General features: G+C 44.7%; 4 protein-coding genes across 4 annotated transcripts in view; 1 reads left to right on the forward strand and 3 right to left on the reverse strand.

Moving 5' to 3' along the window:
- The window catches only part of LOC139290453 (CREB-regulated transcription coactivator 2), a 29448-nt gene extending 23709 nt beyond the window's left edge, over window positions 1-5739 (reverse strand). Inside the window, exon 1 of the mRNA XM_070912237.1 lies at window positions 5566-5739. Coding sequence (XP_070768338.1) covers window positions 5566-5739 — 174 coding nt within the window. The remainder of the gene's footprint in view (window positions 1-5565) is intronic.
- A 3873-nt stretch (window positions 5740-9612) lies between these two features.
- On the reverse strand, window positions 9613-13097 carry LOC139290639 (zinc transporter ZIP1-like). Its single transcript, XM_070912476.1, has 3 exons — window positions 12896-13097; window positions 12686-12816; window positions 9613-10309 (listed from the first exon to the last, which is right to left on the reverse strand). The coding sequence occupies exons 1-3, from the start codon at window positions 13095-13097 to the stop codon at window positions 9620-9622; spliced, it is 1023 nt and encodes a 340-aa protein (XP_070768577.1). The 3' UTR covers window positions 9613-9619.
- A 3427-nt stretch (window positions 13098-16524) lies between these two features.
- LOC139290848 (histidine N-acetyltransferase-like) lies at window positions 16525-22656 on the reverse strand. The gene is made up of 4 exons (XM_070912716.1): window positions 22591-22656; window positions 17837-17956; window positions 17472-17696; window positions 16525-17160 (listed from the first exon to the last, which is right to left on the reverse strand). The coding sequence occupies exons 1-4, from the start codon at window positions 22654-22656 to the stop codon at window positions 16603-16605; spliced, it is 969 nt and encodes a 322-aa protein (XP_070768817.1). The 3' UTR covers window positions 16525-16602.
- A 1851-nt stretch (window positions 22657-24507) lies between these two features.
- On the forward strand, window positions 24508-27438 carry LOC139290747 (cyclic AMP-responsive element-binding protein 3-like protein 4). Its single transcript, XM_070912603.1, has 8 exons — window positions 24508-24645; window positions 24741-25014; window positions 25352-25476; window positions 25553-25642; window positions 25863-26038; window positions 26317-26401; window positions 26753-26846; window positions 27170-27438. The coding sequence occupies exons 1-8, from the start codon at window positions 24508-24510 to the stop codon at window positions 27436-27438; spliced, it is 1251 nt and encodes a 416-aa protein (XP_070768704.1).
- Window positions 27439-27749: the final 311 nt, after the last annotated feature.

A 27749-nucleotide genomic window follows, 5' to 3' on the forward strand; every position in this document is an offset into this window, starting at 1 on the left:
ATCTACACTTTGGAATATAATCTGATCACTCAAGTTATCAGAGGAAAATAAAGACTGTGCTAAATGGTCTTCCTTACATAGTGCTTTACAGATCAGGTCCCCATCACACATTCACACACCGATGGGGACCCAGCTGCCGCGCAAGGTGCTGGTTCAGTGTCTTCGACATGACGGGGGGAGCCGGGGATCGAACCGCCTACCCACTCTACCCTGCTCTACCTACTGTGCGACAGTGCTAACCGCTGCGCCACCAAAGCAAAGCAGAGCTTGAGTTGTAGTCCCCTTTTATTTTATTTAACAGTCCCAAATCATCTTACTGCTAGTGACTACTAGACTCAGATTAGCATTAGCACCAATACGGACCTTATTAAACAGACCACAATAAATACAGTTTCTTACTCACTCCTATTTTAATATTCAACACCGCAAGCCTAAACAGCATCATGACACATAGCTTTCTATGTGCCGTAGGCCGACACGCCGGTGGGGACATGTCCTATCTCCCAGTGCCAACGCACACATGTCAACTGACATCTCATATAATTAGAGCTGCAACGATTACGCGATTAATCGATCGAAAGAAAGTTTGTTTGCAACTATTTTGATAATCAAAATCGTTTTAGTCATTTTTCAAGCAAAAAACGTTTGCTGGTTCCAGCTTCTAAAGTGTGAGGACCTGCTGCTTTTCTTTGTCGTTTATGACAGTAAATGAAGAGTCTTTGGGTTTTGGACTGTTGGTTGGACAAAAGAAGCACAATTTTTTGACATCTTATAGACTAAAAGATTCAGCGATTAATTGTGACAATAATAATTGTTGACATGTAATCATGTTTTTTGGTAGAACGAGGACCCTGACAGCCATGTCAACACTTTAACTGAGCTGTTACCTTCATGGCGTCATTCAAATGGTCACTTTTTCCTGGATTAATACAGATACTGAAGACAATTTCCTATTTATCAGTGAGGATGGAGGAATTTAAAGCCAGTGGCCAACAGTAAATCCTTGTTAATCAAACCAGTGAAACCTCTGAAAGTCCCTATTCCTGTTCCTCCTGAGGCTCCAGAAGTCACTGTTCTGCCCTGGAGCCGCAACTATAACTAAGAATACGGTCTTTAACTCATCTGAAAAGTTAATGGCTGCAACTGGACAGCAATGATTAATGGAGCCATATTTTCAAGGTTTTGATTTTTATATTTATTATATACAAAAAACACGTTAGCATCACGGCTCATTTGATTTTCATTACGACGCTGCCTGCACCGTTTCCACTTCAACAATGATCTCAACCTGATATTGGCCAATGGGCTCTAATCCACAAAGAAAGAATTACATCCTTCTGCCTTTCAAAACTAAAGCTGAAAAAGGTTTTATTAAGTTATTAATAAAATGGATTACCAAAAACAATTTGGATAATTGATTGATCAGATCAGATTGCCAGAATGTCTCTGGTTGCAGCTTCTCAAACATCATTATTTGCTGGTTTTAGTCTGAAATGAGAGTTAATTCAAAATATTTGGGTTTTGGAAAGAAAGACAGGCATTTTTTCCATGAAGGGACTTTTGTATTATTATTTCAATAATAAAAATAATAATTAGTTGCAGCCCTGGTCACAATATCTGATCACATATTCAGGACTAAGTTGAGAAGTGGTTGCTGCACACTTTATGCTTCACTGTTATTTTTACTTTTTGTATATATTACACACTGAGGCTGGAATTTAACTACGTATATTTATAAGTACTGCACTCAATTACTATTTTGAGGTCTTTCCATTTTCTGCTACTTTATTCTTCTACTCCACAACATATTGTACTTTGTACTATTGTACTTTACTGCACTACATTCATTTAATACCCTTAGTCATTTTGCAGACTCAGATCAATAATACAAAACATAATCAACTAGTAAATTATGAGTATTATTATCAGTTAAGAAACTTTATTAATCTAGGGGGAAATTCACAAACCACCCAGGAGAATATATATAGAATATAAAGTAATTAACCAGCGGCAACATTAAAAGGTGTTAACCTGTGTATAGGCTTAAGTGGCAAATTCAAGCTGCCACTTCAACGTAAAAACACGAAGGGCCCTCTCTAGAGCCAGTGTTTGGTTTGTCCATTCTGGGCTACTGTAGAAACATGGCGGTGCAACATGGCGGGCTGTGTGGAGGAGGACCTGCTCCCTCTGTATGAAGGGCTCATTGTAAGCTAACGAAAACAAAACATGATGATTTCTGTTTCTTCCCAGTAGAAAATGAAAACTGTCAGAGAGAAACAGCATATCAATACTGAACAGCTTCGACATGGAGCTACTGCTGCTACCAACACACACCCTGATGCTATTAGCTGATTGGACCACCCACACACTCTTACTGCAGTGTGTGTGTGTGTGTGTGTGTGTGTGTATAAAGGACAGAGGCAAAAGGAATTCCCAGAAGAGACAAAACCCAAAAGGGTGGTATTGTCAGTAAATGACGGAGGAGGAGGAGGAGGAGGAGGAGGTGGTGTGTGTGTGTGTGTGTGTCAGAAGCCCTTTTCAGACATGAAATCTGAAACAGGGCTGCGACTAACAATCATTTTCATTGTTGATTAACCTATCTACTAATTTTACAATTCACTGATCAATTATTTGGTCTACTAATCTGAAAAAAATAGTGACAAGTTTCAGGAAAAACAAGCAGAGGCACTAATTCACACAGCAAAGGCTGCGTACTGAAGGAGAGAGCTCACTGCTCAGACCAACATCCAATCACTACATTGATAACGAGAAGCGATGCGTCAGAATCTGTCTGATTCAGCAGGTGACAATGATTGATCGATCACTTTGTACATTCGATTTGCGGTAATAGTCGATGCAAACAGCTCCGTCAGGTTATATGTTGAACAGCTGGGCTTGTGTCGGCATCTCCATGTGATCGGACAGATAAATGAGTATTAATGCTTCATGCAGAACTTTCTAATCTTCAGGTTTCTATTGAAACAGGCTGCAATTTGTGCTGCTGTTGAACTGTATTGAGGTATTATTTCAGACCTACTAGCGTTTCTAACAGAAAACAAAACGTAGTAAAGTTACAACTTCTCACAGCCCTAGGAAATGTATTCAAATTTCTGGTTTTATTCGACCAACAGTCAAAAACCCAAAGATCTTCAGTTTACTGTCACAGACGGCAAAGAAAAGCATCAAATCCTCACATTTAAGTAACTAAAACCGGAAACATTTTTGTCAGAAAAATTACTATTATCAGAATAGACACTGCTGGAGAAACCACAACGCTAAATTACAGTCATTTAGTCTTTCTGTCATCTGAAACTGTGTCAGAGGCACTGCTGCATGATTTATGACTAAAATCAATAACCCAGATCATTTCCTTCATTCCTTCAATTCATTCATTCATCCACAGGGCTGTGGGGGTGGACCTCAGCACTTTGGAGTACTGACTGTAGTATTGAAAACTGGTGAAGTGCTGGAAGTTGGTACTCCATGCTCCAGTTTTCAGTCCTGTTTACTTATTATTTGATCAGACAAGTTAAGTTAAGCAGGATTAAAGGAGAGAAACCAGGTATAAACAGTAGGGCAAAATCTCTGACAGCCTCACAGTCTGTACACTGTCATATCGCCCAACGCTAGTGTCTTCTAAGCTAACTACAAATAACACTAACTCAGTAATACTAATACTAATACTACTAATAATAATACTTCAAACAAGAATTTTGCCTCATGTCTGCTCTCACTTGAGGTCATATCTGTGTTTGGGAAGCAGAGAATCACAGCGAGCTAAAGTAAACACAGGCTGTGATTGGCCAGACAGTTCACCTGTCAACACGCACCAAAGAAACACAAAATGTCAATATCACACCTGATCAACTTTGTGGGTTATTTTGCGATTCATTATGCAGCCCTGTTCAGAAATAAGCAATTTTATGAAGAAAGACCACAGCAACATACATTTAAAATACAGCCTGACAACAGCTGCATGGGAGGGATTAAAAGGGTGGTTAGACTCAGTTTAAGCTGAAACTTAACGCCAGCCTTTCAACTTTTTGGTTCAAATGTTTCATCATTTACTCTTTAAAATGTAAAAAGATATTGCCCAAATGTCTGGTACAGTTTACTATTCAAAGTAACTTACATAACAACCAATTACTTTATATTAATATACAAAAATGAGCAAAGCAAAAACAAACCTTGCATTTGTACAGGACTAACAAGAAAATAAATAAAATGATTAATGATTTATAAAAGACAAAACTTGACACTAAGTTCTAACATGTTCCACATCAAAGAGTCCAGAGAGATAAATATTAGACCTGAGGCCACCTGGTCAAGGTTTAGTCCAAGGACAACTCATCTGAGGAGTTCTGCTGCTTGTCCAAACTTCACCTTTTACCAGGACAGTCACCACCCTCTTGGCAGCTACTTCAGATTACTTTAATACATTTAAATCAAGTTAAGTGATGACATAAATGAGTGAATTAAATAAGTTATAATAAGCTTTGATATTCCGTCTTTTGCTGTCACTGACAGCTTCTGCAGGAGCCGTACGCCCACAGCGGGACAACTAACGATACAGACTCAAAACAACATATCCTGGTTTAGCTAACTTGGCTAATAATCACTTAGCATTTGTGTCCGTGTAAACTCACTCTAAATATCAGCTTAATACTTAATGTTTATACTGCCAACTGACTGCCTAATGTAAGTTCACAGACTTTAAATAACGAAAATTAAGCAAAAGCCCAGCTAGCACCCATAGGTATTAGCTTACGTCCTAACTCGCATCTGAATACCGTAACGTCAAACCCCATTCAGAAAAATATAATATAAAGTAAGCATTCTTGTTAAGGCTGTACACCACATGAATCGCGACTTTAAGTCCTTAAAATTCGTCGTTTGGTTCTAATATTTAAAACGGCATAGATCCAATTCACTAAAAACAGACAATCCATAAAAAGCAAACCTTTTTATTCGGTATTACGTTAACGTTATCAGTTAAGTTAGCGATAGCTGCCCTGCGAGAGGCGTGATACAATTTATAAAGTTAAAAATTACTGTCATGAATTGAACTGCTATTGTGTCTCTCACTTGAATGCCGAATTTATCAGAGCAACATTATTTGCGAAATATCTTAATTCGTTTTTTTTTTATTAAACATATGTGTGGTAATACGTAACGCCACCCTGAAGATCCAGATTTTGAACGGAGTTTGGCGGGACGTTCTCTCAGGCGGTGAACCGAACGTATCGAGGCTAGCAGAGTGACAGCGACGTTAACGTAACATAGTAAACAAGCCAAGTTAGCCCTCGCAGCTAATGCTTGCTAACTACGCTAACGACGTATCGGAAATGGACAACAAGAGGCAACAACATTTTCTGCGAACAGTATATCGCAAACAAAAACTACAGACTTAGTCGTGTTATGTTGTTATTCACTACGAATGCACCAATTCTAAGCAGAGCGCCATGTAGAGGCAGCAGGTAACATTATCTTAGAGCCTGACAAGCCCAGGCAAGGCCTCTCTTCCTCCGGGCAGCTCTCCTCCTCCTGCCTCCGTCTCAGACTTACCCTGGTCGAGGTGATGTCCATCATAACCTCCTGGAAGGCGGCTGTCTCCTCGGCCTGTCGCTGGGTATGCAGCGCTATCTTCTCGCTAAACTTTCGGGGGTTGGAAGCCCCGGACCCGGAGCCCGAGGTGGGTCCGGGTCCGGGTCCACAGCCGCCTGTACCCGTCGCAGACATCTTCACCGAGCGGACGGGACGACTTGACGTAGTGGAACGATTTTCACCAGAGAGGCGCGTGAAAGTGAAGAGCTCTCACTCTACAGCTGCTTCTGGCGACCGCAAGTGTCAGTCAGCGTGCGCTGCCCCGAATGTGTTCATATGACACAACATGTGAACGTTTCATTTATTTGCCTTTAACTTAATTTCAATATGGGTACCCACAAACAGTTTGACAAACAAAAATAGAGAAGGGGAAATTGAACCCTTGTCTACTAAAGCTTCTAAATCATCCCCAATTCATGATAATAATAAAAAAAAAAATAACAATTGTGAAAAATAATGTAGTCCATAATTACATTTTTCCAATCTATTAATGAAGTCTTGCACTTCCTAAACTGGCATCTAAGAGTTCTGTTATGGGAAGGTAGATGTGTTTCAGGTCTGTATAGTTCGGTCTCTATGGTAACAGCTCGTGTGTGAGAAGTCAAATAAGAACAAGGCGCAGGGGCGAGGTGTGAACGCCCACCTTCAGACGGTCGATCTGGTTATTACTTCAGTCTACCGAGTGAGCCATCCTGTCAAACACAGACAACCTTTGATTTTTAAGAGAAAGTGGCAGCGCGCGCCCTGCCGGCAGATGACTGCTACTGCACTCTGAAGAGCTGAAAGCACACAAGTCAACTTCCTGAGTGAGTTTAAGTGTCCTGATTAAAATGTCTCTCTTTTCTAATCCATGTGGGGGGTTCACCTGCTCCACCTTTGCTATAGCAAGGTCAGGGGTCAGAGGTCACGGTCTGGAGCTGGTTGAAACTTCAGCCTGAAGGCAGAGGAGGACAAACTCCCCTGACAAAAAGATGAATTCCTCCATTTAAAGGCAGGTTGAAGCCCATATAATCAAAATTACAGAAATTATTTTTAATACATTTTTAATACTTATTACTAGGTAATACAAAACACCACAAATAAGCATTAGGCTACTTAATAGACATTATGCCTGGAAGGAGGGTATTTCTCATAATAACCAGGATTTTTAGAAATACTCTATTTTAGAGGTCACTATCGTAAGAAATGTTCAATAGACACACAATCTTTTTTCACACTATATTTATTGATTTAAATGTTTTTTATTATTTGAATAAATTGTATCTCTCTACACGGTGGTCTAAATGTTATTACAAAGAATGATTCTGGTGGAAAACTGCTACTTCTGTTTTTAAAAGCAGTCTCAGATCCTGGTAGCTGAGTGGTTGCAGCTCAGGCCACATGACCACAACAACCCTGGTTTGACTCCAGCAGGAGACCTTTGTTGCACATCGTGCCTCGTCAACATCAACTGTCAAAACATGTTTTTAACGAAGAAAATAAAAAATAGATGAACAAGCAAACTGAGTAAACTCCATCTACCAATGAAGACCACAAAAAGATAGTAAGTGGGTCTTATAGTGTGGTGCGTTCATGTGGTGCTGAAGCTCCAACATCCGAGACTTCAGAGTCGGCTTCCAAACTGCAGCACTGAACTCATGAACTGGAAGTTGTGTCCTGTTCATATTCTGAAGTGGCTGAAACCCAGAGGCTGTCTGGAAGGAAGGAAACATCCAAAAAACATCAGTAAGAACCTTTAAACTGTTCATCCTCCATCAGTCATGACAGACATGTGATTTTAATGTTTTTATCGGTCTTTCATGAGCCCCCCCCCCCCCAGCTTTATGAAAGTACAATACTAAATCACTGGAGAACCTCCTCATGACAAATTAAATGATAAAAAGCAGCAGTACAGTAGTGATTATGTGTATGGCTAAAAAACAAACAAGAATCTGGTTTTACATGTAAAATATGAACGTGAAAAAAAAAGAATTAAGAAATAAAATGATACTGGAAATAACGTGGTTTCAGTATTTTTACACTTATTATAAGAAATTACTATATAACTCTGTGAGTAACATTTACACACCACAGCAGTCCTACACATTTGGAGAAATTATTCCTTTCAATATGAAAAAAAGGCCACCTATCAACACATTTTCAGATGTGTGGGAAGTTGGAAGGTACACTAATTTTAGTTTTGGACAAAACACTATTTTTCCAAAACTATTTATAACTGATTTCTGACCTGTGAGTTTTACAAAATAAATCTTGTGAATATGTCAACTTTTAATTTGAAACAAGTCAGTGCATGATCTGAAAAAGTATTTAGTGTTCAATTCAGTCTTTCAAGTATAATCACAATACAAAATATGACATATTTCACACATTCAACACAAAGATGAAAATACTGCAGTCTTTAAAATGACTTTGGTTTTATAATTACAAAAATACATTTCTAAGTGCCATTGTCTAAAACACACCACTCGTTACATCGACACCGCATGTTCATGATTTCTGCTCTGTTAAAGCAATTTGAGTGATGTCAAAAATAAATGAAAGCTGATCTTAAATAGGAGATACAAGGTTTCCAACCGCCGGCTCTGACCTTTCAGTGTCCGGCTCTGTAGTAAATTCCCTCTGACTGAACAACAACAAGCAGCTCATTGTGTTTGTCCAGCGCAGCGTTTCTCTGCAGAGCTTCGGCGAAATAAAAGACTTCTTTTAAGTGAAGTGAAAGGAGGAGAAGTTGGAGTTTTTCCCGCTGAACGACACAAAGTGTTTTCTGTTTCTGCCGCTTCATCGAAGATGAGAAATCACACATTCTCACGTCTGTCTCCAGCTCTGTAAGGACACATTTTCAACACTACAAACCGAAATTTATGCTTTTAGTTGCAGATATTTGCTATTTTTGGAATTCTGAACTAACGAGAGATTGTGAAGATACGACCTGTATGATCATGTGAGATGTTTGTCGTCATACTGGGAGGGGACGGTGTGGAAACTACTGGCTTTCTCCTTAACACTCATATCTTACGATTGTCCTGTGCATAAAGACACATATCTGACTGGTCAGAGTAGTTTAGGGTCGGGGTCCACGTGGCCGTGAAAGCACCAGAGAACGGGAGAAAAAAACCACACAGCAAAAACGTTATGTTTAGTTACTCAAAACCATTTAAGTAATTCATTTTAAAACTAACATTTTCTGCTTCCAGTTTCTCAAATGTGCAGGTTTTGCTGCTTTTCTTGGTTTCCTATTTTTGTAAACTGAATATTTCGGGGTTTCGGTTGGTCTCAGAGCCATTTACTGATCTTATATTGATCAACAGTTAAACAATTATTTAAAAAATAACCAATAGATTAATAGTAATGGAGCAATAAGGATAATGAATTAATCTCATAGTTTCAGCTTTGCAGGTCATTCCGAGGCAACTTTCTGCAACTGACATTTCCCACTTTATGGCATGATGAGAAACAGATTAAAGAGCAAACAAACATCTGAGCGAAGCCTCATTACCTCCTGGTGAAAAGCAGGACTCTGAGCTGATGTTGGGCCTCGTACTGATACTTTGCACATTTAGAGGGATACTTCCCTTAAAATCGATGTTTTTAGTGTCGGATCCTGTCCCACTGTAGGCTTGAAAGGTCACTCTGAACAGTTCATAGTAGACTTTCAGAGGCTGCTTTCAAGCCCACAGAGGAGCCTGTTCATGCTCAGAGTTTAGGTGAAATATTCCTTTAAACGACGTCATTATGGAGTCTACGTGACTGAGGTTCAAAAGCACAGCAAGTATGTATTTTTATGACGCATATTCATTATTTTCCGAAACGTTAAAGAGCTTTAAAGGGATTGGATTCCTTATCCCGACCTGTTTTCAGGTCTGTGATGTTCTGAAATAGAGATTTTAAGCTTTTAGCCGACAGGCAGAGGTCTGTTAACGCTCTGATACGTAGCATCACATTGACACGCTGGCCGTCAAACGTGAGAACTCTCGGTTTCATGACAGACTTTCTTGCCAAATGTCTGTTTCCATGGTTACAGTTTGATGAAGAGCACGGCGGTGACCAAAGCGAAGCCCACCAGCAGCATGGCCACCTTGGGGATGCGGTTCCTGGCGGAGCCGAGCTCGTGCGGCAGGATCTCCATGAAGGTGATGTAGATGAAGGTTCCTGCCGCCAGCCCCTCCAGCGTGCAGCGGGCCAGCTGGTGCTGCGGGGACGCTTTGGTCTCGGTGAGGCCGATGCCCACGCCGATGCCCAGCGGGGACATGACCGCGAACAGCAGCAGGCAGCCGGCCACCACCGACCGCCGCAGCCGGCCCTGGGACAGCTTAAAGGCCAGGCTGAAGGAAATGACGCTCTTGTGGATCATCAGCGCCAGGCAGATCTCCAGCACCTCCTTCCCCTCCTCCAGCAGCCCCACAGCCAAACCCTCAAACACAGAGTGCAGAGACAGCGAGAAGACCAGGATGAAGGCGCGCAGGGCGGACTGGGAGCCGAAGTCCACGTGGAAGTGGCCGCCACTGGACTCCTCTGACTCACGACGGCGGTGGGAGTGATGATGACCGTTCCTGTCATTTGTCTGGACGCTGGAGTCCACCAGCAGAGCCCGACGCTCCTCCATGTGAGAGGATGATTGGTCCTTGAAGGCCAGGACGATCTGCTCCAGGACCAGCACCAGGAAGAAGCCCATGGCCATGATGAACTCAGGCAGAGGGAACTGGAGCTGCGAGGAGAGAAGAAGAACACAGTTCAGTCCAGTTAAACCACAAACCGTAGACAGACCGGTTTGTATCTGTCTCAATTTTCAAAGACTCCCATCAGAAAAACATTAAGACTTTTCCAAGAAAGAAGATGCAGGTACTTTGAGCTAAAAGTACACAAGGTTTTTGTACGTAGTAAACAGACGAGATACAACGTGTTCAGAGAGCTTTAGAGGTGCTGGTAGGTGTTACCAGACAGAGCCAGGCTAGCTGTTTCCCCTTGTTTCCAGTCTATGCTAAGCTAAGCTAACTAGCCGGCTGTAGCTTCATATCTACCGTATGGACAAGAGAGTGATATCAATCTGAACATCTAACTCACTGTAAGCGAATAAGCGTATTCCCCAACATGTCAAAGTATTCCTTTAGGTTGACAGCTCTGAAAGGAGTTGAAGTGGCAGCTAAAATGGAAGAGCTGAAAGCGTCAGTTGAGGTGCAAGAACGAAGTGTAAAACACCTACAGGAGTTGAAATGACATTTGAAATCTAATAGTTAAAAGACCTTAGAGTCAGTTGAAGTGTAAGCAGTGAAAGGAGATGAAGTGTCAACTATTTAAATACAGAAAAGAGGGAAATTTTTATAATTTCTAAAAATTAGAACTAAGAACAAATCAATACACTTCCACATGATAGCCATGTGCCAAATAAGACCAAGTCACTGCAAGCTGCAAACCTTCAGTACCCTCTGCAATGTGGCACGCTCCCACACTGGTTTTATGAATTTATAACGTCTGTGAAGTCGCAAAGATCGATCTGCTGTCAACATCTCTGTCGACACAGGACGACAAAACTGCTGAAGAGTGAAAACAGCGGATGTGGAGAAGATTCAGATCAGAGATAACGATGAAGAAGAGTCCGTTTCATATAATGTGCTGACTTGTTGCTAAAAATATGAAGATACTTCACGGGTGAAGGACACCCGGACATTTCAGCTCGCTAGCTAACAAATGTTTGGTCATTAGCTGGCGGTTAAATCAGCTGTGAACCACCAGAGTCCACGTTTCACATGAAGAATGAACTCTTAACTGGAAACTTTCACATTTCAAAATAGCAAAAACATCAGTGTTTATCATCAGTTATTGATTCCTCAAATATTCTTATCATGCAAACCTTAATATGCCTGTATCCATATCCATGTTTTCTGCAGAGCAGGTAGTTTATAGTGAGTTTGTCAGAAAATGTGTAATACGACATGAAACATAAAAAAAACAAAAACAAAAACCAAACAAATTAAAAACTCCATAACTTCTGTTTTTGTTTGTTTCAAATTAAAAGCACTGCAATGCCTGACAGGCTGAATTTACAAGTGCTGGAGGGCAGCATAAAAGACATCAAACACTCTGTGGTGTAAGACAGGAAGTGTGGGAAGAAAAAGGAGAGCGAGGGTTACTTACACACACACACACACACACACACACACACACACACACACACACACACACACACACACACACACACACACACACACACACACACACACACACACTGCAGTATTTAACTTTTGCCTGTTGAAGCATCTGGAGGTTAATTCAATACTATTTGTGAGGGAGGACAGTGATTCCCGTTAAACACCTCCCCCCCCCCCCCCCCCCCACACACACACACACACACACACACACACACACACACACACACACACACACACACACACACACACACACACACACACACACACACACACACAGTCAGCATCGACCTTCCTCCTGAACAGTTTGAAGCCGTTTCCCACAAACGCTCCACATTCAGTCTTTCCTCTCTGTCTGCTGGCGGGGGGGCTCTCGGGAGGACAGTGTTGGATGGATTACCATTTCATATGTCAGGTGCCCACAGTGCCAGAGTCATAATGACTTTAGTGATCCTTTTACCTTTCCTCTAGCGCCACCAGCAGGTCAGAGTTTTCATGTATCCAGTGAAATATCTCAACATCTACATAGAACCTGGTACAAACGTTGGGGGTTCCCAGTGAAGCCTAATGACTCTGGTGATCCCCTGACTTGTCATCTAGCGCCATCATCAGGTCAAATGAAGATACATCTGAGGGGCTGGTTATTAACAGAATAGGGAAGCATGAAAATCACGTTTCTGCTACATAAAAATATTCTTTTTTTCCACACTTTTCTCTTTTCTTTCTTTCCTGACGGATTCAACTTTTGGAGAAACACAACCTGACGTTGAGGTCTGGCTTTAAAGCTTCAATCCAAAGCTCCCGTGAGTTTTCTGTTTCACTGACTGGCGAGTAAAGATTTGAGTCTTTATGAAGCAGCAGTTTTATGTGCTGTGTGAAAGAGTTTATATGTGTATTCACAAGACCAACAGTGTAAAGTCCGTCTCGTGGGATCTTACTGTGATTCCTGCGTTGCTGAAGGCCTCGTTGATGCCCTGCAGGTAGTCTGGCAGCAGGTCCAGCAGACAGGTGGCCAAGAAAACTCCTCCAGCAAAGCAGCTGATCAAACTCAGCAGCCTGCGCCGCAAATCTGCAAGACCAAGATCTGGGATCAGCCTGACCCCTGGTACAGACGGGAGTACTAGTCCTCACTGCACCTGACTCCTTACCTGGGCCCACACTGCAGCACCCCACTCCCCGGACAATACAGAGTGGGGCGAATCCAAACAGCAGTGTGATGGACAGCAGGACCACCAGCGCTCCCAGTTTGATCTCCAGGGCGGGGACGTCGGCCGGGTTGACCTGCAACGCTGCCGTTTCCCTCCCAGGAGACAGGAGGACAGAGGAGGAGGCTCTACCCCCGCCGAACATCTTTAATCTGGTTTATCTTCACCTCCTCTGTCACGTCTGGGTCAGGCAGCGAGGAGGAGGAGGAGGAGGAGGAGGAGGAGGAGCTCTCAAACTCCCGCCATGGATCCACACGAGAGTCTGACAACATATAACAAATACAAGGCAGTTAAATCCGCTCTGTCTCCCTTTGTTCCAGCTCTTAAACCTCTTTGACGGAGGCTTCCACCTCTCTGCTGGACACGACATGTAGAGACTGCCAGCACCAAGTCACGACAACATCAGAGAAGCATCCCTTTAATCTGATTTCACAGACATGCGAGTCAGGTATGTGCTGCATGTGAAACCACTTCATTGGAGGAAGAAGTATTCAGGTCCTTCACTGAAGTAAAAGTACATATCACACTGCAAAAATACTCTGTTACAAGTAAAAGTGTAACAAAGTATAGCAGTATATGTATACTGTATATAAGTATATGCAGCAGAATGGTCCTGACTGCTACCATATTATCTGATTATTAATAATATATATTATCTGACTAATAAGGCTACATATTACAGTAACGTGTATATATACTTCATATATGTTTGGTAGTTCAACCGTTAACAATGTGTCACTTAACTTCTGTGTAAAAGTTTAATCTGAAAAGTCACTAAAGCTGTCAGATAAATGTGAAAAGTACAAGATAGATTCCCTCTGAAATGTAGTGTAAGTACATCAAAACTGTACAGTACTTGAGTAAAAGTACTTCGTTACTTTCCACCGCTGGACCACATCTGTATACAGTGTTCCATGATCAGATATGTAAACTGCATTTCCTCCTGAGCCTCAGTGTGGATTATTATTGTCCTGACCTGTATTCTGTTTATCATCCTCATCGTCATCATCATCCTCATCATCCTCATCATCCTCATCGTCATCATCATCCTCATCATCCTCATCATCCTCATCCTCATCATCCTCATCATCCTCATCATCCTCATCGTCATCATCATCCTCATCATCCTCATCATCCTCATCATCATCATCCAAACACCAAACTTCACACGTGAGGAAACAGACAGTCAGTCGCCTCTCCAGAAACCGCAGGAAACAAACAACATGTGATTCCTCTGAACGTGGAAACTTTGATGAAACTTCTCACGTTTTATTTCGGTGATAAATCCGAATCGTACCTGAATCCAGATCCTGGTCCTGGTCCTGGTCCTCAGTACCAACAGACTCTACTGAAGTCAGATTAACAAAATCCAGTTTCGTGTCTTTTCTCAGCTCGATGTGGTTTCATGTTGTCCGGGAAGTGGTGAGTCAGTTCCCATCAGCTGATCCCGCTTTATGTTGGAGCTGCTGTCACGCACACAACCTACACCACATTCTCTCTTTTCAAAATAAAAGTCGCCAAACTGCTGCTCAAGACCCTCACAAAGCTTCAGGAAAAACTTGAGGGTCATCTGATTCTCTCTCCTCTACAAAGAGTCATCTTTTGATTAACTGCTCATAATCTCGTCCACAGAGGCCATAATCTGTGATGAGGGGTCATAAATACATCTTGTAAAAGTCGCATTGGGGAGTTGGGAAACTGCTTTGAGTTCATGCTTTTATTTTGATGGTAAAATAATTTGTTTTCCTGTCTTGTTATCTCTAACTTTGTTGGACTTCACACAGCTGCGCTGGGAGGAGCATCCATCCAGCTGCTGATCCTGCAGCTGAGCAGATCCTGGAACAGTCCGTGTCACTTTTCATCACTTATTAATCACAAAGAGTCCGAGGTCAAAAATGACAAACCTTCACTCTCAGTCCAGAGGAGAGCCGGAGACTGTTTGTCGGAGGCTGAAAAGTTAAAACAGTGAACAAAAACAACCGATTCCACTAAAACCAGACTGAAATAATTCATTTGAAATGTAAGTGGTTTAAAGTGTACACATTTTCCACATGTGCAGACATGAAGTCCTTCAAACGCCAGTAAAGGTAACTGATGATGTGGGTGATCTTTATCTTTTTTATGTATCTTTATGTTTTATGGTTAAGTGTAGTTGTAAAAATATATTTTAGTTTCAGGGGTCAAAGGTCAAAGTCAACACAAACACAAAGTACAGTAGGCTTATCGTCCGTGTACCTCCGTGCAGACTTACATAGCAAATGACCAATTAAATACCATGGTACCATGAATGTACAGGGCTTTGTTGCAACGTCTTTTGTAACAACGGATGACCGACTGGGAACATCAGACTCAGAATCAGAATCAGACTCAGAATCAGAATCAGACTCAGAATCAGAATCAGAATCAGAAACTGTTTATTGCCAAGTAACATACATTACAAGGAATTTGCCGTGGTCTGAAGGTGCTATTGTTTTGACAACAAATATGTAGAATATAAAAGGTAAAATAAGAATAAGAATAAAAATAAAAATAGGAATAAGACATAACATGCTGATAGTGTGACATTTGAAGAAAATCATGTGAGATCATAAACGATGAACCTTATCTTCCAGACATACAATAAAAGACTTTATTAAAAGAAGAGAATCTTCCCACTGGTAGATATGTCACATGCAGAGGACAGGACATGTTTCACGTGCCGATTTGGATAAAAAATATGCACCTCTTATTATTGAGGTTTGTCTCAAGTGTCTCATTTTGACACCAGAGACCCCCAGTTACCTACTGTGCTGCTTATCATTTTATTATCAGTTTACAGGCTAAATTCTTTACATTTATGGTTAACACAGAAAGAACACTGAGAACAGAAAAGCCCAATAACTTCCGAGGTCACATGGAACTGAAGAGCCCCTCAACAACACCTGGAATCCCTCTCAAAACCTGGAACCTGCACCTTTGTACCTTTGGAAGCCCATTGGGAGAAGTTAAAACTTGTGAAGGACCAGTGAAACGCCATGAGGACTCCTACTAACCCCTCTTGTTACTGCTCAAAGACCCATGGACCCAACTCAAGATTTCATAGGACCAGAATCTTCTCTTGAGCCCCTGAAACTTATAAACAATGTTGAAAACACAACAACGACCCCTTACAATGCCTCAAGACCCCCATACTAGTCAGGGGTTCCTAAAGGACTACCTTTAGGAACCCCTGATGAACCCAGAGATTTCCTGTAATCCTGGAAACACTTTGAGAACACCTGGAATGCCACAACAGAACTGAAACTCACTGGAGACCCCTAAAAACCCTGGAACCCCCACAAAGTACATCTGGAATCTTCTCTTGAGCCCCTGAAACTTATACACAAAGTTCAAATCAAACAATGACCCCTTACAATGCATCAAGACCCCCTGAAATCACCCCTGGACTCATGTTACTCGTTGACATGGAATCCCTGAAATTTGCTTTAAAACTCAGCTCTGAAAACCCTGAAGGACAGCTGAAATAACTTTGGGACCCTCGAACCCCCACAAAGACCTCTGGAAACCAGTGGAATTCCACAAGGACCCCTCGTAACCCCTCTAGAACAACTGATACTACTTTAAGGAACTCAGACCCCAACTCAGGATTTTGTGGGCCCCTTTAAAGCCATTCAGAGGTCTGTCTCCAACATAAGCACCTCGCAGTAGTCCATGTAGAATGACACGTTGCTGTTGTTCTGGCACATCTGGCGTAACTCTGGCCAAACCACAGGATCCACGCAGGTGAAGAAGACCAGGTAACCTCGGAGACTCGGCAGCAAAGCCTCGAGCTGAGCCAGAAACACTGCACACACTGAAGCCAAACTGCGGCCGAAGATATTGATGTTGAAGTGCAGGGCATCGTGGCGGTAGGGGACAGGGTACGGTTTGATGCACAGGCTGATGGTAGTGGGCTCAAACTCACGGTCTACAATCCACGTCAGCCCCCTGCGGCGCAGCACCTCCAGGTTGGCCTCCATGGGCTTCAGAGGCTCCCAGTCATTGATGATGGTTTTACCGGGCAGCAGGTTGGAAACCACGTGGTCGGTCAGGATCAGAGTCTCCGCCTGCTGCTGGCTCAGAGTCACCGGGCTGTAGGGGGTGAAGTCAGCCTGGCAGGGGAGTCTGGAGCGAAGCTCAGCAATAAAACGGCCAAGGTCGGCTGCCTCGCAGCACAAAGACAAGATAGCCTGCAGAGGGCCACATCAGGAGTTCAGTTCTGAGCTAGTGAGGTAGTGAAGCATTGATCAGATTCTTTGTCTGGTTTACTTATTATTTAATCACATATTTCCTGAACGTGTTAGCAGGGTATAGTTACAAGAGATATTTAAATCAAATCCATCACATCTGATTGGATCACGCAGGAAATGCAGCGCAATAAGAAAACAACTGACAGCCAAACACCTACCTCCTCCTGTGATATCACTCTGCTAGCCTCGTGTCGTTAGCCTAACCCTAACTTTAACCAAAAGGCAAGTCTTTTCCCTACAACGTGACGCACCTCCTTAGCTATGAGTCGGTACTTGGCCAGTGTTTGTGGTGAAGGCTGGTCTCCTCGGCTCAGCCTGACAGCAGAGACTTCTGGGTAGTGGCGCTGAATGTAGCTCTTCACGTGCCCCTGGAGGGTGCCAGCGATGCCGCTGCCTCTTAAATCAGGTACCACCCTGCGGCCCTGAAATACCGCTGTCTGACCACCGTCGACCAGCAGCGCAGACTCCAGGGCCACCTACAGGTGAACACGCAGGTGAGCTGGACTATCATTACTATCATTTCAACTTGAATTGAGAAAAGAAATAGAAGAACTGGTGGTACATCGTATTCCAAGAACTTTTGTCTTTTTTTCTGGTGACAGTCTTCAGTCCTTACCACTCTGTTGTTCATCCGAGCAACGAAGACGTGACGTCCAGGCTCCTGCAGCCAGCGGTGGAAGGTAGTAGCCATGTAGTCCAATCCTTTGAGGTCATCACTCGTGCAGAGGTTCAGGACCTGCAACATGAATACAAATGCTGACAACTGTCAACACAGCAGCTGTAGCTCAAGGAGAGTTCACTTTTCTTCAAATGAAATGTGACATGTATTAAAAGGAGCTCCAACATATTGGAGACTTGTTCTGAGTTTTTCCACGTATATATATATCTATATATATATCAGTTAGAGTATAAATATGAACAGCCACGCTGGAGAAGCCTAAATGTTGATTACACACAAAAAAAACCACGAAACTTTTGGTTTTGTTGAAAATTAGAGCAACATCTTTGGTGTTTTTAGATTGTTTTGTTTTTAGATATTCAGAAAAGAATATAAACTTTGCCCTGAGGGCGTCGCCTGAGGAGCCTCAAAATGAGGAGCCATTTAAGGACATTTCAGAATCAGAATCAGAATCAGAAACTGTTTATTGCCAAGTAACATACATTACAAGGAATTTGCTGTGGTCTGAAGGTGCTATTGATTCGATAACAAATAAGTAGAATATAAAAAGTAAAATAGAATAAAAATAAAAAATAAAAACAAGATAAATAACAAACAGTGCAGAAAACAAACAGTGCAGTTTTGACCAGAATAAAGTAAAGTGTCCAGATAAAGTGTCCAGGAGGGGGTGGGTGCGTTAATGTAACGCAGGGGGGACAGGGGTGATGTACGTTAATATAACGTATAGCTTGTGTTTGTGTTCTGGGGGGGGGGGGGTGTCAGTGTGAGTTTGTCAGGTTGACTGCAGAGGGGAAGAAACTGTTTTTGTGGCGGGAGGTTTTGGTCCTGATGGACCGCAGCCTCCTGCCAGAGGGGAGGGGGTCGAACAGATGGTGTCCGGGGTGGGAGGGGTCGGCAGCGATCTTCCCTGCTCTCCTCAGGGTCCTGGAGGAGTACAGGTCCTGAAGAGATGGGAGGTTGCAGCCTATCACCCTCTCTGCAGAGCGGATGATACGCTGCAGTCTGCGTCTGTCCTTGGTGGAGGCAGCAGCGTACCAGACGGTGATGGAGGAGGTGAGGATGGACTCTATGATGGCGGTGTAGAAGTGAACCAGCATTGTTTGTGGCAGGTTAAACTTCCTCAGCTGCCTCAGGAAGTACATCCTCTGTTGGGCTTTCTTGATGAGGGAGCTGATGTTCAGCTCCCACCGGAGGTCCTGGCTGATGATGGAGCCCAGGAAACGGAAGGACTCCACAGTGTCCACTGGAGAGTCACACAGGGTGATGGGGGCGGGTGGGGCTGCGCTCTTCCTGAAGTCAACAACCATCTCCACTGTCTTTGAAGCGTTAAGCTCCAGGTTGTTGCTGTTGCACCAGGTCACCAGATGGTCAATCTCCCACCTGTAGGCAGACTCATCCTCTCCAGAGATGAGTCCGATGAGGGTGGTGTCGTCCGCGAACTTCAGGAGCTTGACGGAGTGGTGACTGGAGGTGCAGCTGTTGGTGTAGAGGGAGAAGAGTAGAGGAGAGAGAACGCAGCCTTGAGGGGAGCCGGTGCTGATCGTCCGCGAGTCTGAGACGTGTTTCCCCAGCTTCACGTGCTGCTTCCTGTCAGACAGGAAATCTGTGATCCACCTGCAGGTGGGGTCAGGCACGTTCAGCTGGGAGAGCTTGTCCTGAAGAAGAGCCGGGACGATCGTGTTGAAGGCAGAGCTGAAGTCCACAAACAGGATCCTGGCGTAGGATCCCGCGGAGTCCAGGTGCTGGAGGATGAAGTGTAGAGCCAAGTTGACGGCGTCGTCTACAGACCTGTTGGCTCTGTAGGCGAACTGCAGGGGGTCCAGCAGAGAGTCGGTGATGGTAGCAGTCCTGAAAACATCCCAGTCAGTACAGTCCAAACACGCCTTCAGGTCCTCTGCAGCTTCACTGGTCCACTTCTTCGAAGTTCTCACAACAGGCTTAGAAAGTTTTAATTTCTGCCTGTATGCAGGAATCAGGTGGACCATGTCGTGGTCAGAGTGTCCCAGTGCAGCGCGGGTGACGGCGTGAAAAGCGTTACTGACTGTGGTGTAACAGTGATCCAGAGTGTCCCCCTCCCTGGTGGGGCATTTAATAAACTGTTTGTATTTGGGGAGTTCGTGTCTGAGATTACCTTTGTTAAAGTCACCGAGGACAAAAACTAAGGAGTCCGGGTTGGTCCGCTCCGTTTCCAGTATCTGGTCGGCGAGTGCGCGCTGTGCGTCCTGCACGTTGGCCTCCGGTGGAATGTAAACACCGACCAGAATGAATGAAGCGAACTCACGGGGGGAGTAGTAAGGTTTACAGTTTATGAAAAAAGTTTCCAGGGAAGGAGAGCAATGCCGTCGCATCACTGTCACGTCGTTACACCAGCTGCTGTTGATGTAGAAACAAATACCTCCACCCTTTGTTTTGCCGGAGAGGTGCGCGTCGCGGTCCGCTCGGAGAAGCTGGAATCCGTCCAGCTGCAGCGCCGCGTCGGGAGTTCTTTCCCCCAGCCATGTCTCCGTGAAGCACAAAACAGCAGATGAATAAAAGTCCTTGTTTCTCCTCATCAGCAGCTGGAGTTCCTCCATCTTATTCCCCAGTGAGCGCACGTTAGAGAGAAATTAGTGATGGGTCATGCGCACAAGCATCGGCTCTGAGAGCCGGCTCTTTGTAGTGAATCAGAAGAGCCGGCTCGCATCGAGTGAGAGCCGGCTCTTTGTAGTGAATCAGAAGAGCCGGCTCGCATCGAGTGAGAGCCGGCTCCCAGTTTTTTTCCATTCGCTGCTTAGGTTTCACTTTCAGTGCTCAGTCCCAGCTCTGGTTACGACAGAGCTTTGTTATGATTGGCCAGCATGGCGACCAGCATGCGGCATTCACGTGAGAATTAAGGATGTGTAAACAGAGAGGGGGGCGGGGCAGACACTCCACTTGACTCCACTGCAAGTGAAGAGAGAGACGGAGCGGTGAGGACTGAGGAGCGTGTGTGCGTCTTGCATTGTCGTGTAGTTTAACTATGAGTGACACTAGAAAGCGACGCAGCATCTGGCTGCAGTTTAAAGATATTGGGAACAACAAAGCAGAGTGCCTTCACTGCAAAACGAAAGTCACTATAAGAGCAGGTTCCACCACAAACCTGCAAAGACATACCAGGAGAGAGGGCAAGCCAGCTCACCATCTACTGATCCTGGTGTGTCTCATACCAAAACAACAGCTGCTGCAACGTCTACTGCCATCACCATGCGTGCAAGTATAACCCCTCCTACTGCAACTCAAAGCAAAATAAGTCAGTTTACCAAAACTGATGACCCCAGCCAAACAGCACAATATTGATGATGAGTTGGCTAAAATGGTAGCTTCTGATTTTCAACCCTTTTCCATTGAGGAGGACAAAGGAATGAAACTCTTTGTCAAAGCCCTAAATCCCACATACACTCTACCCAGTAGAAAAACACTTTCCCAAACAATGATCCCAAAACTATATGACACAGAACGTGCATTATGGCAAGAGAAGTTTATTGTTAATTTGTGCAATAAAAAAGTTTAATTGAAATAAACAAATGTAAGAGTGATTTTGTCACAGAATAAATGCACAGAATTAGGCAATTATAAGGTCTCTCATAAAAACACTGAAAGCAAAAGGGTTTTCAACACATAAACCAAAGTTAAGGTAAAATATAGGCTACAAAAGATCCTAAATAAAGAGCCGTTCGGGAGTCGAAAGAGCCGGCTCTTCTTTGGGAGCCGAGTCAAAAGAGCCGGCTCTTCTTTGGGAGCCGAGTCGAAAGAGCCGGCTCTTCTTTGGGAGCCGAGTCAAAAGAACCGGCTCTTCTTTGGGAAAAGAGCCGGCTCTATTCCGGGTAGCGGTGTGCGTTGTCCTCGCCGGCGAAGACGCACGAGCGCACCGGCACGTTTCCCTCTACGTCGACGTAGAGCTGCAAAGGTGAGAGCACCTTTGACCAGAATGTCCCATAAAGCAGTTAAAGGAGTAAGAAACTCGGGAAACAAATCCACTGGAGATGTTCCCCTGATGTTCATGAGCTCTTCTCTGGTGAAAGAGCTCCGTGAACCAAAACAGAAAACGCTGTTTACAAACAAAACAAGGCAAAACAATGCGCTCCAACAGACCGAGGCAGCCATCCGCGGCGCCATCTTGGATTTGAGGCTCAGCTTAATGATTGTTATCATATTAACATTTAACTAGACTAATACAAAAACTAGCATGAAGGAATGCTAACAATGTTGAATGCATAACTTGTTACCATCAGCCTTTTTTATGAGGTTGTTGCATTTACATTAATACAACTGACCATTGACCACAAAGTACTTGTCCCTGTTAAATAAACTCAAATCAAATTAAAGTAAAAAGACTGTTGTCGATCGAACTTAAAGTTCTATATACTTCAGACTTATCTATGTATTGATTTCAGGGAACTCAGTGAATCAACTGTTAAACTGTGATGATGCTCCAGTCTATGAAAACAAGTCGTAATAAACTGGGATTATTCTTTAAGTTGTGTTAATTAAACTGAAACTGAGCAGCTCAAACTAATATATTAAGAATATTAAGTTTGACCAACAGCTGTTGACGAAGTCACGGTTTCTCTCTGAAGCAGGAAAACCTCAATTGAAATAGCTTAATAATAATAATCACTAATCTTTTCTTTGACAGAGTAATAACTTGTGTAATAACTTGTGTTATTATGGACCTGCTCGAAGTCCTGCTCCTCCGCCAAACTGCACTCCACGTCACAAGCGTCCCGCGCAGCAGACATCCAACAGCTGGGTGTGAGTCCACTGAGCTGCTGCTCCACATCTGCACACTGACGCTGGTCTCAGCAGCTGGACCAGGTTTCCTTTGGAGGGTTGTGTTCAAGAGCCACAACACAACAGCAGTCCTGGTAGAAACATGTCGGGACGGATCTCAAAAGCCAATGAAGACCTTTGATTGTTCCTTTTCTTCATCACCACAAGACTTTATTTAAAACATCCTGTGCATTCAAAATGTTTCTAACGGTAAATATTAGAACTATGAGCAAATGAAGGCACCATGGAACACATGTGAACACATGTGGAACACACGATGACTGTGAACACATCCTGTCAAACCAAACTCTTCTGCTGGTTTTCCATTGGCTGCAAGGATCTGAACCGGGAAGAGGAAGAAGAGGAAGAAGAAGAGGAGTCTGTCAGCAGCCTTCACGGTGAGTATCAATATTAATGTGCGGTTTCTTCTGTTGATCCGGCTGAACCAGGATCAGGTCTGAGCTCTGATACACAGCCAACACACAACTAACAGCTGATTCACAAACAGGTTAGAAACACGTGCTGGCGGGCTTCACGCGGGCCTGGAACATACAACCCAAATATGTACATGTACTCGAGTACTGCACTCAGTTACTTTCTTTTACTGCAGTGTTTTAATGCTGCTTTGTACTTGTACTTCACTGCACTGCAGAGGGCAACATTGTACTTTTACTGCAGTACATTTATCAGGTACTTGTTGATACTTAGAGATAAAGACACGATGACAGTGTGTGTGTGTGTGTGTGTGTGTGTGTGTGTGTGTATATATATGTGTGTGTGTGTGTGTCTGTGTGGGGGGGGGGTGTCTGTGTGTGTGTGTGGGTGTGTATATATGTGTGTGTGTGTGTATATATATGTGTGTGTGTGTGTGTCTGTGTGGGGGGGTGTGTCTGTGTGTGGGGGTGTGTCTGTTTGTGTGTGTGTGTGTATATATGTGTGTATATATGTGTGTGTGTGTGTGTGTGAGTGTGTGTGTGTGTGAGTGTGTGTGTGTGTATATATGTGTGTGTCTGTGTGGGGGGTGTGTCTGTGTGTGGGGGTGTGTCTGTGTGTGTGTGTGTGTGTGTATATATGTGTGTATATATGTGTGTGTATGTATGTGTGTGTGTGGGTGTATATATGTGTGAGTGTGTGTGTGTGTGTTATTAAATACAATTAATGATCTGTCAATCGACTCATTGATCAATCATTTCAATAAAGTACAAGTATACGTATTTGTACTTCAGTGCAGTATTTGAGTAAATGTCCTTGGTTGGTGTGGTGATCAGGCTCAGACTGGTGATCAGGCTCAGACCGGTGATCAGGCTCAGACCGGTGAACAGGCTCAGACCGGTGATCAGGTTCAGACCGGTGATCAGGCTCAGACCGGTGATCAGTGGTGATCAGGCTCAGACCGGTGATCAGGCTCAGACCGGTGATCAGCGGTGATCAGGCTCAGACTGGTGATCAGGCTCAGACCGGTGATCAGGCTCAGACCGGTGATCAGTGGTGATCAGGCTCAGACCGGTGATCAGGCTCAGACCAGTGATCAGGCTCAGACCGGTGATCAGTGGTGATCAGGCTCAGACTGGTGATCAGGTTCAGACCGGTGATCAGGCTCAGACCGGTGATCAGGTTCAGACCGGTGATCAGGCTCAGACCGGTGATCAGGCTCAGACTGGTGATCAGGTTCAGACCGGTGATCAGGCTCAGACCGGTGAACAGGCTCAGACCGGTGATCAGTGGTGATCAGGCTCAGACCGGTGATCAGGCTCAGACCAGTGATCAGGCTCAGACCAGTGATCAGGCTCAGACCGGACTGTGTTCATGTGTTTCAGGTCATGGATCCAGAGAGCGACCAGCTGTTTCTCAGCGTGGCGGCAGACAGCTGGCAGCTGGACGCTCCTTTCTCCTGCTCCGACCTCGTCTTCAGCGGCCCAGAGAAACCCCTGCAGGACTGGGCAGTAGACCCCGACTGTGTGAGTCCGCGCTTCAGCATGTGTGTGATGGATAGCACAGGTGAGGTCGCCTGATGCGGTCTGTTAAATCGGTCGACCCTCTGACTCTGTCTCAGACGCTGAATGACAGCGAATTGGAGGACGTCCTTCACGCCGTCGACCCAAATGAGGTGTTTCCCAGCGGGCCGCCCGCGGACGCCTCGACTGAGAGCGACAGCGGCGTCTCTGAGGATCCTGTAGCTGAGAGTCCCGTCACCATGGTGACAGCCGGGACCACGGCGACCACCCAGCCGGCCCCGGCGACCGTCTACCAAGTGGTTTACGACATCAGCGGCCTGCGCGGCGTGAAGACCGAACCCGGACAAGAGAACGTGGTCTCCATAGAGCTCGGTGAGGTTTTATTGACGCAAATGTTTGTTCTCGAAGCGAGAAAGTGAAATAAGTATTTCTTTGGTGCTTTGAATGCAGAAAGTATTTGAGACAGAAAGGTTTTGCATCAGTTTATTTCTGTTGTGACAAACAGTAACTGGTGTCAGTGTCCGAGAGGACAAAGAAACAGCAGAAAGAAAGAGGAGATACAAGAGCTGCTGTCTGCAGGTCTGGTCGGATTGTTGCCACGGTTACAAGCATCACACAGCTAATCTAACGGAGCCGACCGGTCACTTGTTCGGACGCGCTCGGCTGCCGTCGATTCAGTAACCGTGATGTCACTTCCTGTCCTGTACAGATGGATGGAGCTCTCAGCTGTTGTTTTCAGACTCGTGCATCGTCAACGAGCTGCCCGCGCTTTCTGCGGCTGGCCTCGATGGCGGTCGGGCCGCGGCGGACCCTCCCAGTCCCGACGATGATCTGGTGAGACTTTGTGTTCCTGCTGACGTTCAGAGTTGAGCTTTGAGCCGGAGGACTGACTCTTCTTCTGCTGTTGCAGCTGTACCCAGATCTCCAGCTGACCGAGGAGGAACAGAAGCTGCTGACCCAGGAAGGAGTTTCTCTGCCCAACAACCTTCCTCTCACCAAGGTCAGACTGCTGAAACACTGACTTCAGATCTGCTCACACAGTCTTTAAACCTTTGCGCTCCGGTTAGATCCCCGAACCGCCTGAAAAAATTACCTTTAGGAGGTTTTAACGAGAGCGACGGCAGCAGCAACTCGTCTTTTCAACTCACCGCAGGAGCTTTCATTTTGAGCTGACAGAGTGAATCACAGCGTAGAGACGATGACTGAACCTTTATTTACAGGCGGAGGAAAGAATCCTGAAGAGAGTTCGGAGGAAAATCCGCAACAAGCAGTCGGCTCAGGACAGCCGGCGGAGGAGGAAGGAGTACGTCGACGGGCTGGAGAGCAGGGCGGCGGCTTGCTCGTCGCAGAACAAGGAGCTGCAGAGGACGGTGGAGCAGCTGGAGAGACGCAACACGTACGACCGCATTTATTATTACATCGTGTATTTAATGCTGACTGGTCCATAAATACATGTGGATCCGCACGTTTATTAAATCTAACAGCTTTGTGTCAAAGGAGTTCATACAAAAGTCTTCAGGCTCAAATCAGAAAGACACCTCGATGCTGCATTCCAGTTCTAGACCAGATCAGATGAGTCTTCTGTCTGTTGTCTTCTGTCTGTTGTCTTCTTCTGTCTGTTGTCTCCGTCTTCTCTCTTAATGTAACACATGCTGCTGTCTTCCTGCTGTTCAGGTCTCTGCTGGCTCAGCTGCGACAGCTTCAGTCTCTGATTAAACAGACGGTCAGTAAAGGAGCCCAGACCAGCACCTGCTTACTGGTAGGAAACGCTGAGAGTGTGTGTGTGTGTGTGTTATTGTTTGGTTTCATTAAGACATCATTAATTAATGATTAATCATTAATTCTGGTTCAAACACACTTTGGTCTGTTTTTAATTTGTTTGTGCTTCAGTTGATTCGGAGACATTATGTCTTCGACAGGGGACAGAACAAAATGCACAGTTCAGTGTTTCCCTGCTGTCCAAAATCCACTAATAAAAAGGAGGTTTTCGGGAATTGAAACGTGTTTATTAGATAAATTGTCATTTCTTATAGATTTGGATCTTCCGACTCAAAGCGGACCGTGAACACACGGCCGGAGTGTATTCATGGACATGTGTTTGTGTCCTCAGATCATCCTGGTCTCTCTGGGTCTGATCATCATGCCGAGTTTCAGTCCGTTCAGCCGCGACTCGTCTGCAGACGACGACTACAGACCCAGCGGAGGTCGGTCCCTCTCGACGTCACTTCCTGTTCTTTAAACTGTGTTTAATCCCCTGAAGCTCAGATCATCTTCAGAGTTACAGAGTTTATAACATATCATGGCGTCTTCCTTTCCACTGGGAAGTTCTTTCATTTAGCATTTATCAAAGAAAAGAAAGCAGAACGATTCAGATCCGGTCTCCCACACAAACATCTGTTCCAGCTGTGTTACGACACGTAGCGGCTTCATCAGCTGCTGGAGACTCGTGATCTCCTCCTTTCACATGTTTTGCTACGTTTGATTCAACAGACACGAAGAAGAAATAATCTATTCTTCATCATTCTAGTGATTTCCAGAAACATCCTGACGGACCCCTCCTCCTCCCGGCCGACAGCAGACGATGCCGACTCCTCGCCGCCGCCCAGGAACCAGGAACCAATAGAAAACCCTGAAAGTACAGGCTTCGACGGGGCGGCCCAAGAGGGGAGCCAATCGGGGAACGGCTCAGCTCTTGTCGCCGGGCAGACTGAGCCGCGGGCGGCGGGTCTGAGGTCCACGGCGGGAAAAGGAGGAAGCCGCGATCCCGCCAAACCTGCGCACGCTGACGAGATGTAGGCGAGCGGTCGATGAAGTCGACCGGCGATGGACGCTCTGAGTAATCAATCAGCATCGGCCCGTACTCGGCAGGAAGTCACTGATTGGTGGTGCTTTTAAAATGTCCAGATGAGAAAACGGATCATAAAACGTGACGGAGACCTGGCCGCCGGTCCTCTAATGGATTTCAGAGACCGAAGACCACGTTCTCGTTCAAACCTTAACCACAATACAACCTTTAGCTAACCCTAACTTCAGCTTAAAATATGCTAATGTGCTTTCTTGTAGAGAGTTAGATGAGAAAGTCAAAACCACTCCACGTCCAGGACTCC

Source organism: Enoplosus armatus, chromosome 9, assembly GCF_043641665.1.
Source record: "Enoplosus armatus isolate fEnoArm2 chromosome 9, fEnoArm2.hap1, whole genome shotgun sequence".
Classification (NCBI taxonomy): domain Eukaryota; kingdom Metazoa; phylum Chordata; class Actinopteri; order Centrarchiformes; family Enoplosidae; genus Enoplosus; species Enoplosus armatus.

Bases quoted from the DNA above. Each gene is read 5' to 3' on its own strand.
- LOC139290639 (XM_070912476.1), bottom strand. From the start codon at position 13,097: ATGTTCGGCGGGGGTAGAGCCTCCTCCTCTGTCCTCCTGTCTCCTGGG. The intron at 12,817-12,895 runs GTAAGGAGTCAG...TTGGTCTTGCAG, and splicing joins GTGCTGCAGTGTGGGCCCAG to ATTTGCGGCGCAGGCTGCTG. The intron at 10,310-12,685 runs GTAAGATCCCAC...CTCTCCTCGCAG, and splicing joins TCAGCAACGCAGGAATCACA to CTCCAGTTCCCTCTGCCTGA.
- LOC139290848 (XM_070912716.1), bottom strand. From the start codon at position 22,656: ATGTCTGCTGCGCGGGACGCTTGTGACGTGGAGTGCAGTTTGGCGGAG. The intron at 17,957-22,590 runs GTCCATAATAAC...TTCATGTTGCAG, and splicing joins AGGAGCAGGACTTCGAGCAG to GTCCTGAACCTCTGCACGAG. The intron at 17,697-17,836 runs GTAAGGACTGAA...GTTCACCTGTAG, and splicing joins CTCGGATGAACAACAGAGTG to GTGGCCCTGGAGTCTGCGCT.
- LOC139290747 (XM_070912603.1), top strand. From the start codon at position 24,508: ATGGATCCAGAGAGCGACCAGCTGTTTCTCAGCGTGGCGGCAGACAGC. The intron at 25,015-25,351 runs GTGAGGTTTTAT...TGTCCTGTACAG, and splicing joins CGTGGTCTCCATAGAGCTCG to ATGGATGGAGCTCTCAGCTG. The intron at 26,039-26,316 runs GTACGACCGCAT...CCTGCTGTTCAG, and splicing joins CAGCTGGAGAGACGCAACAC to GTCTCTGCTGGCTCAGCTGC.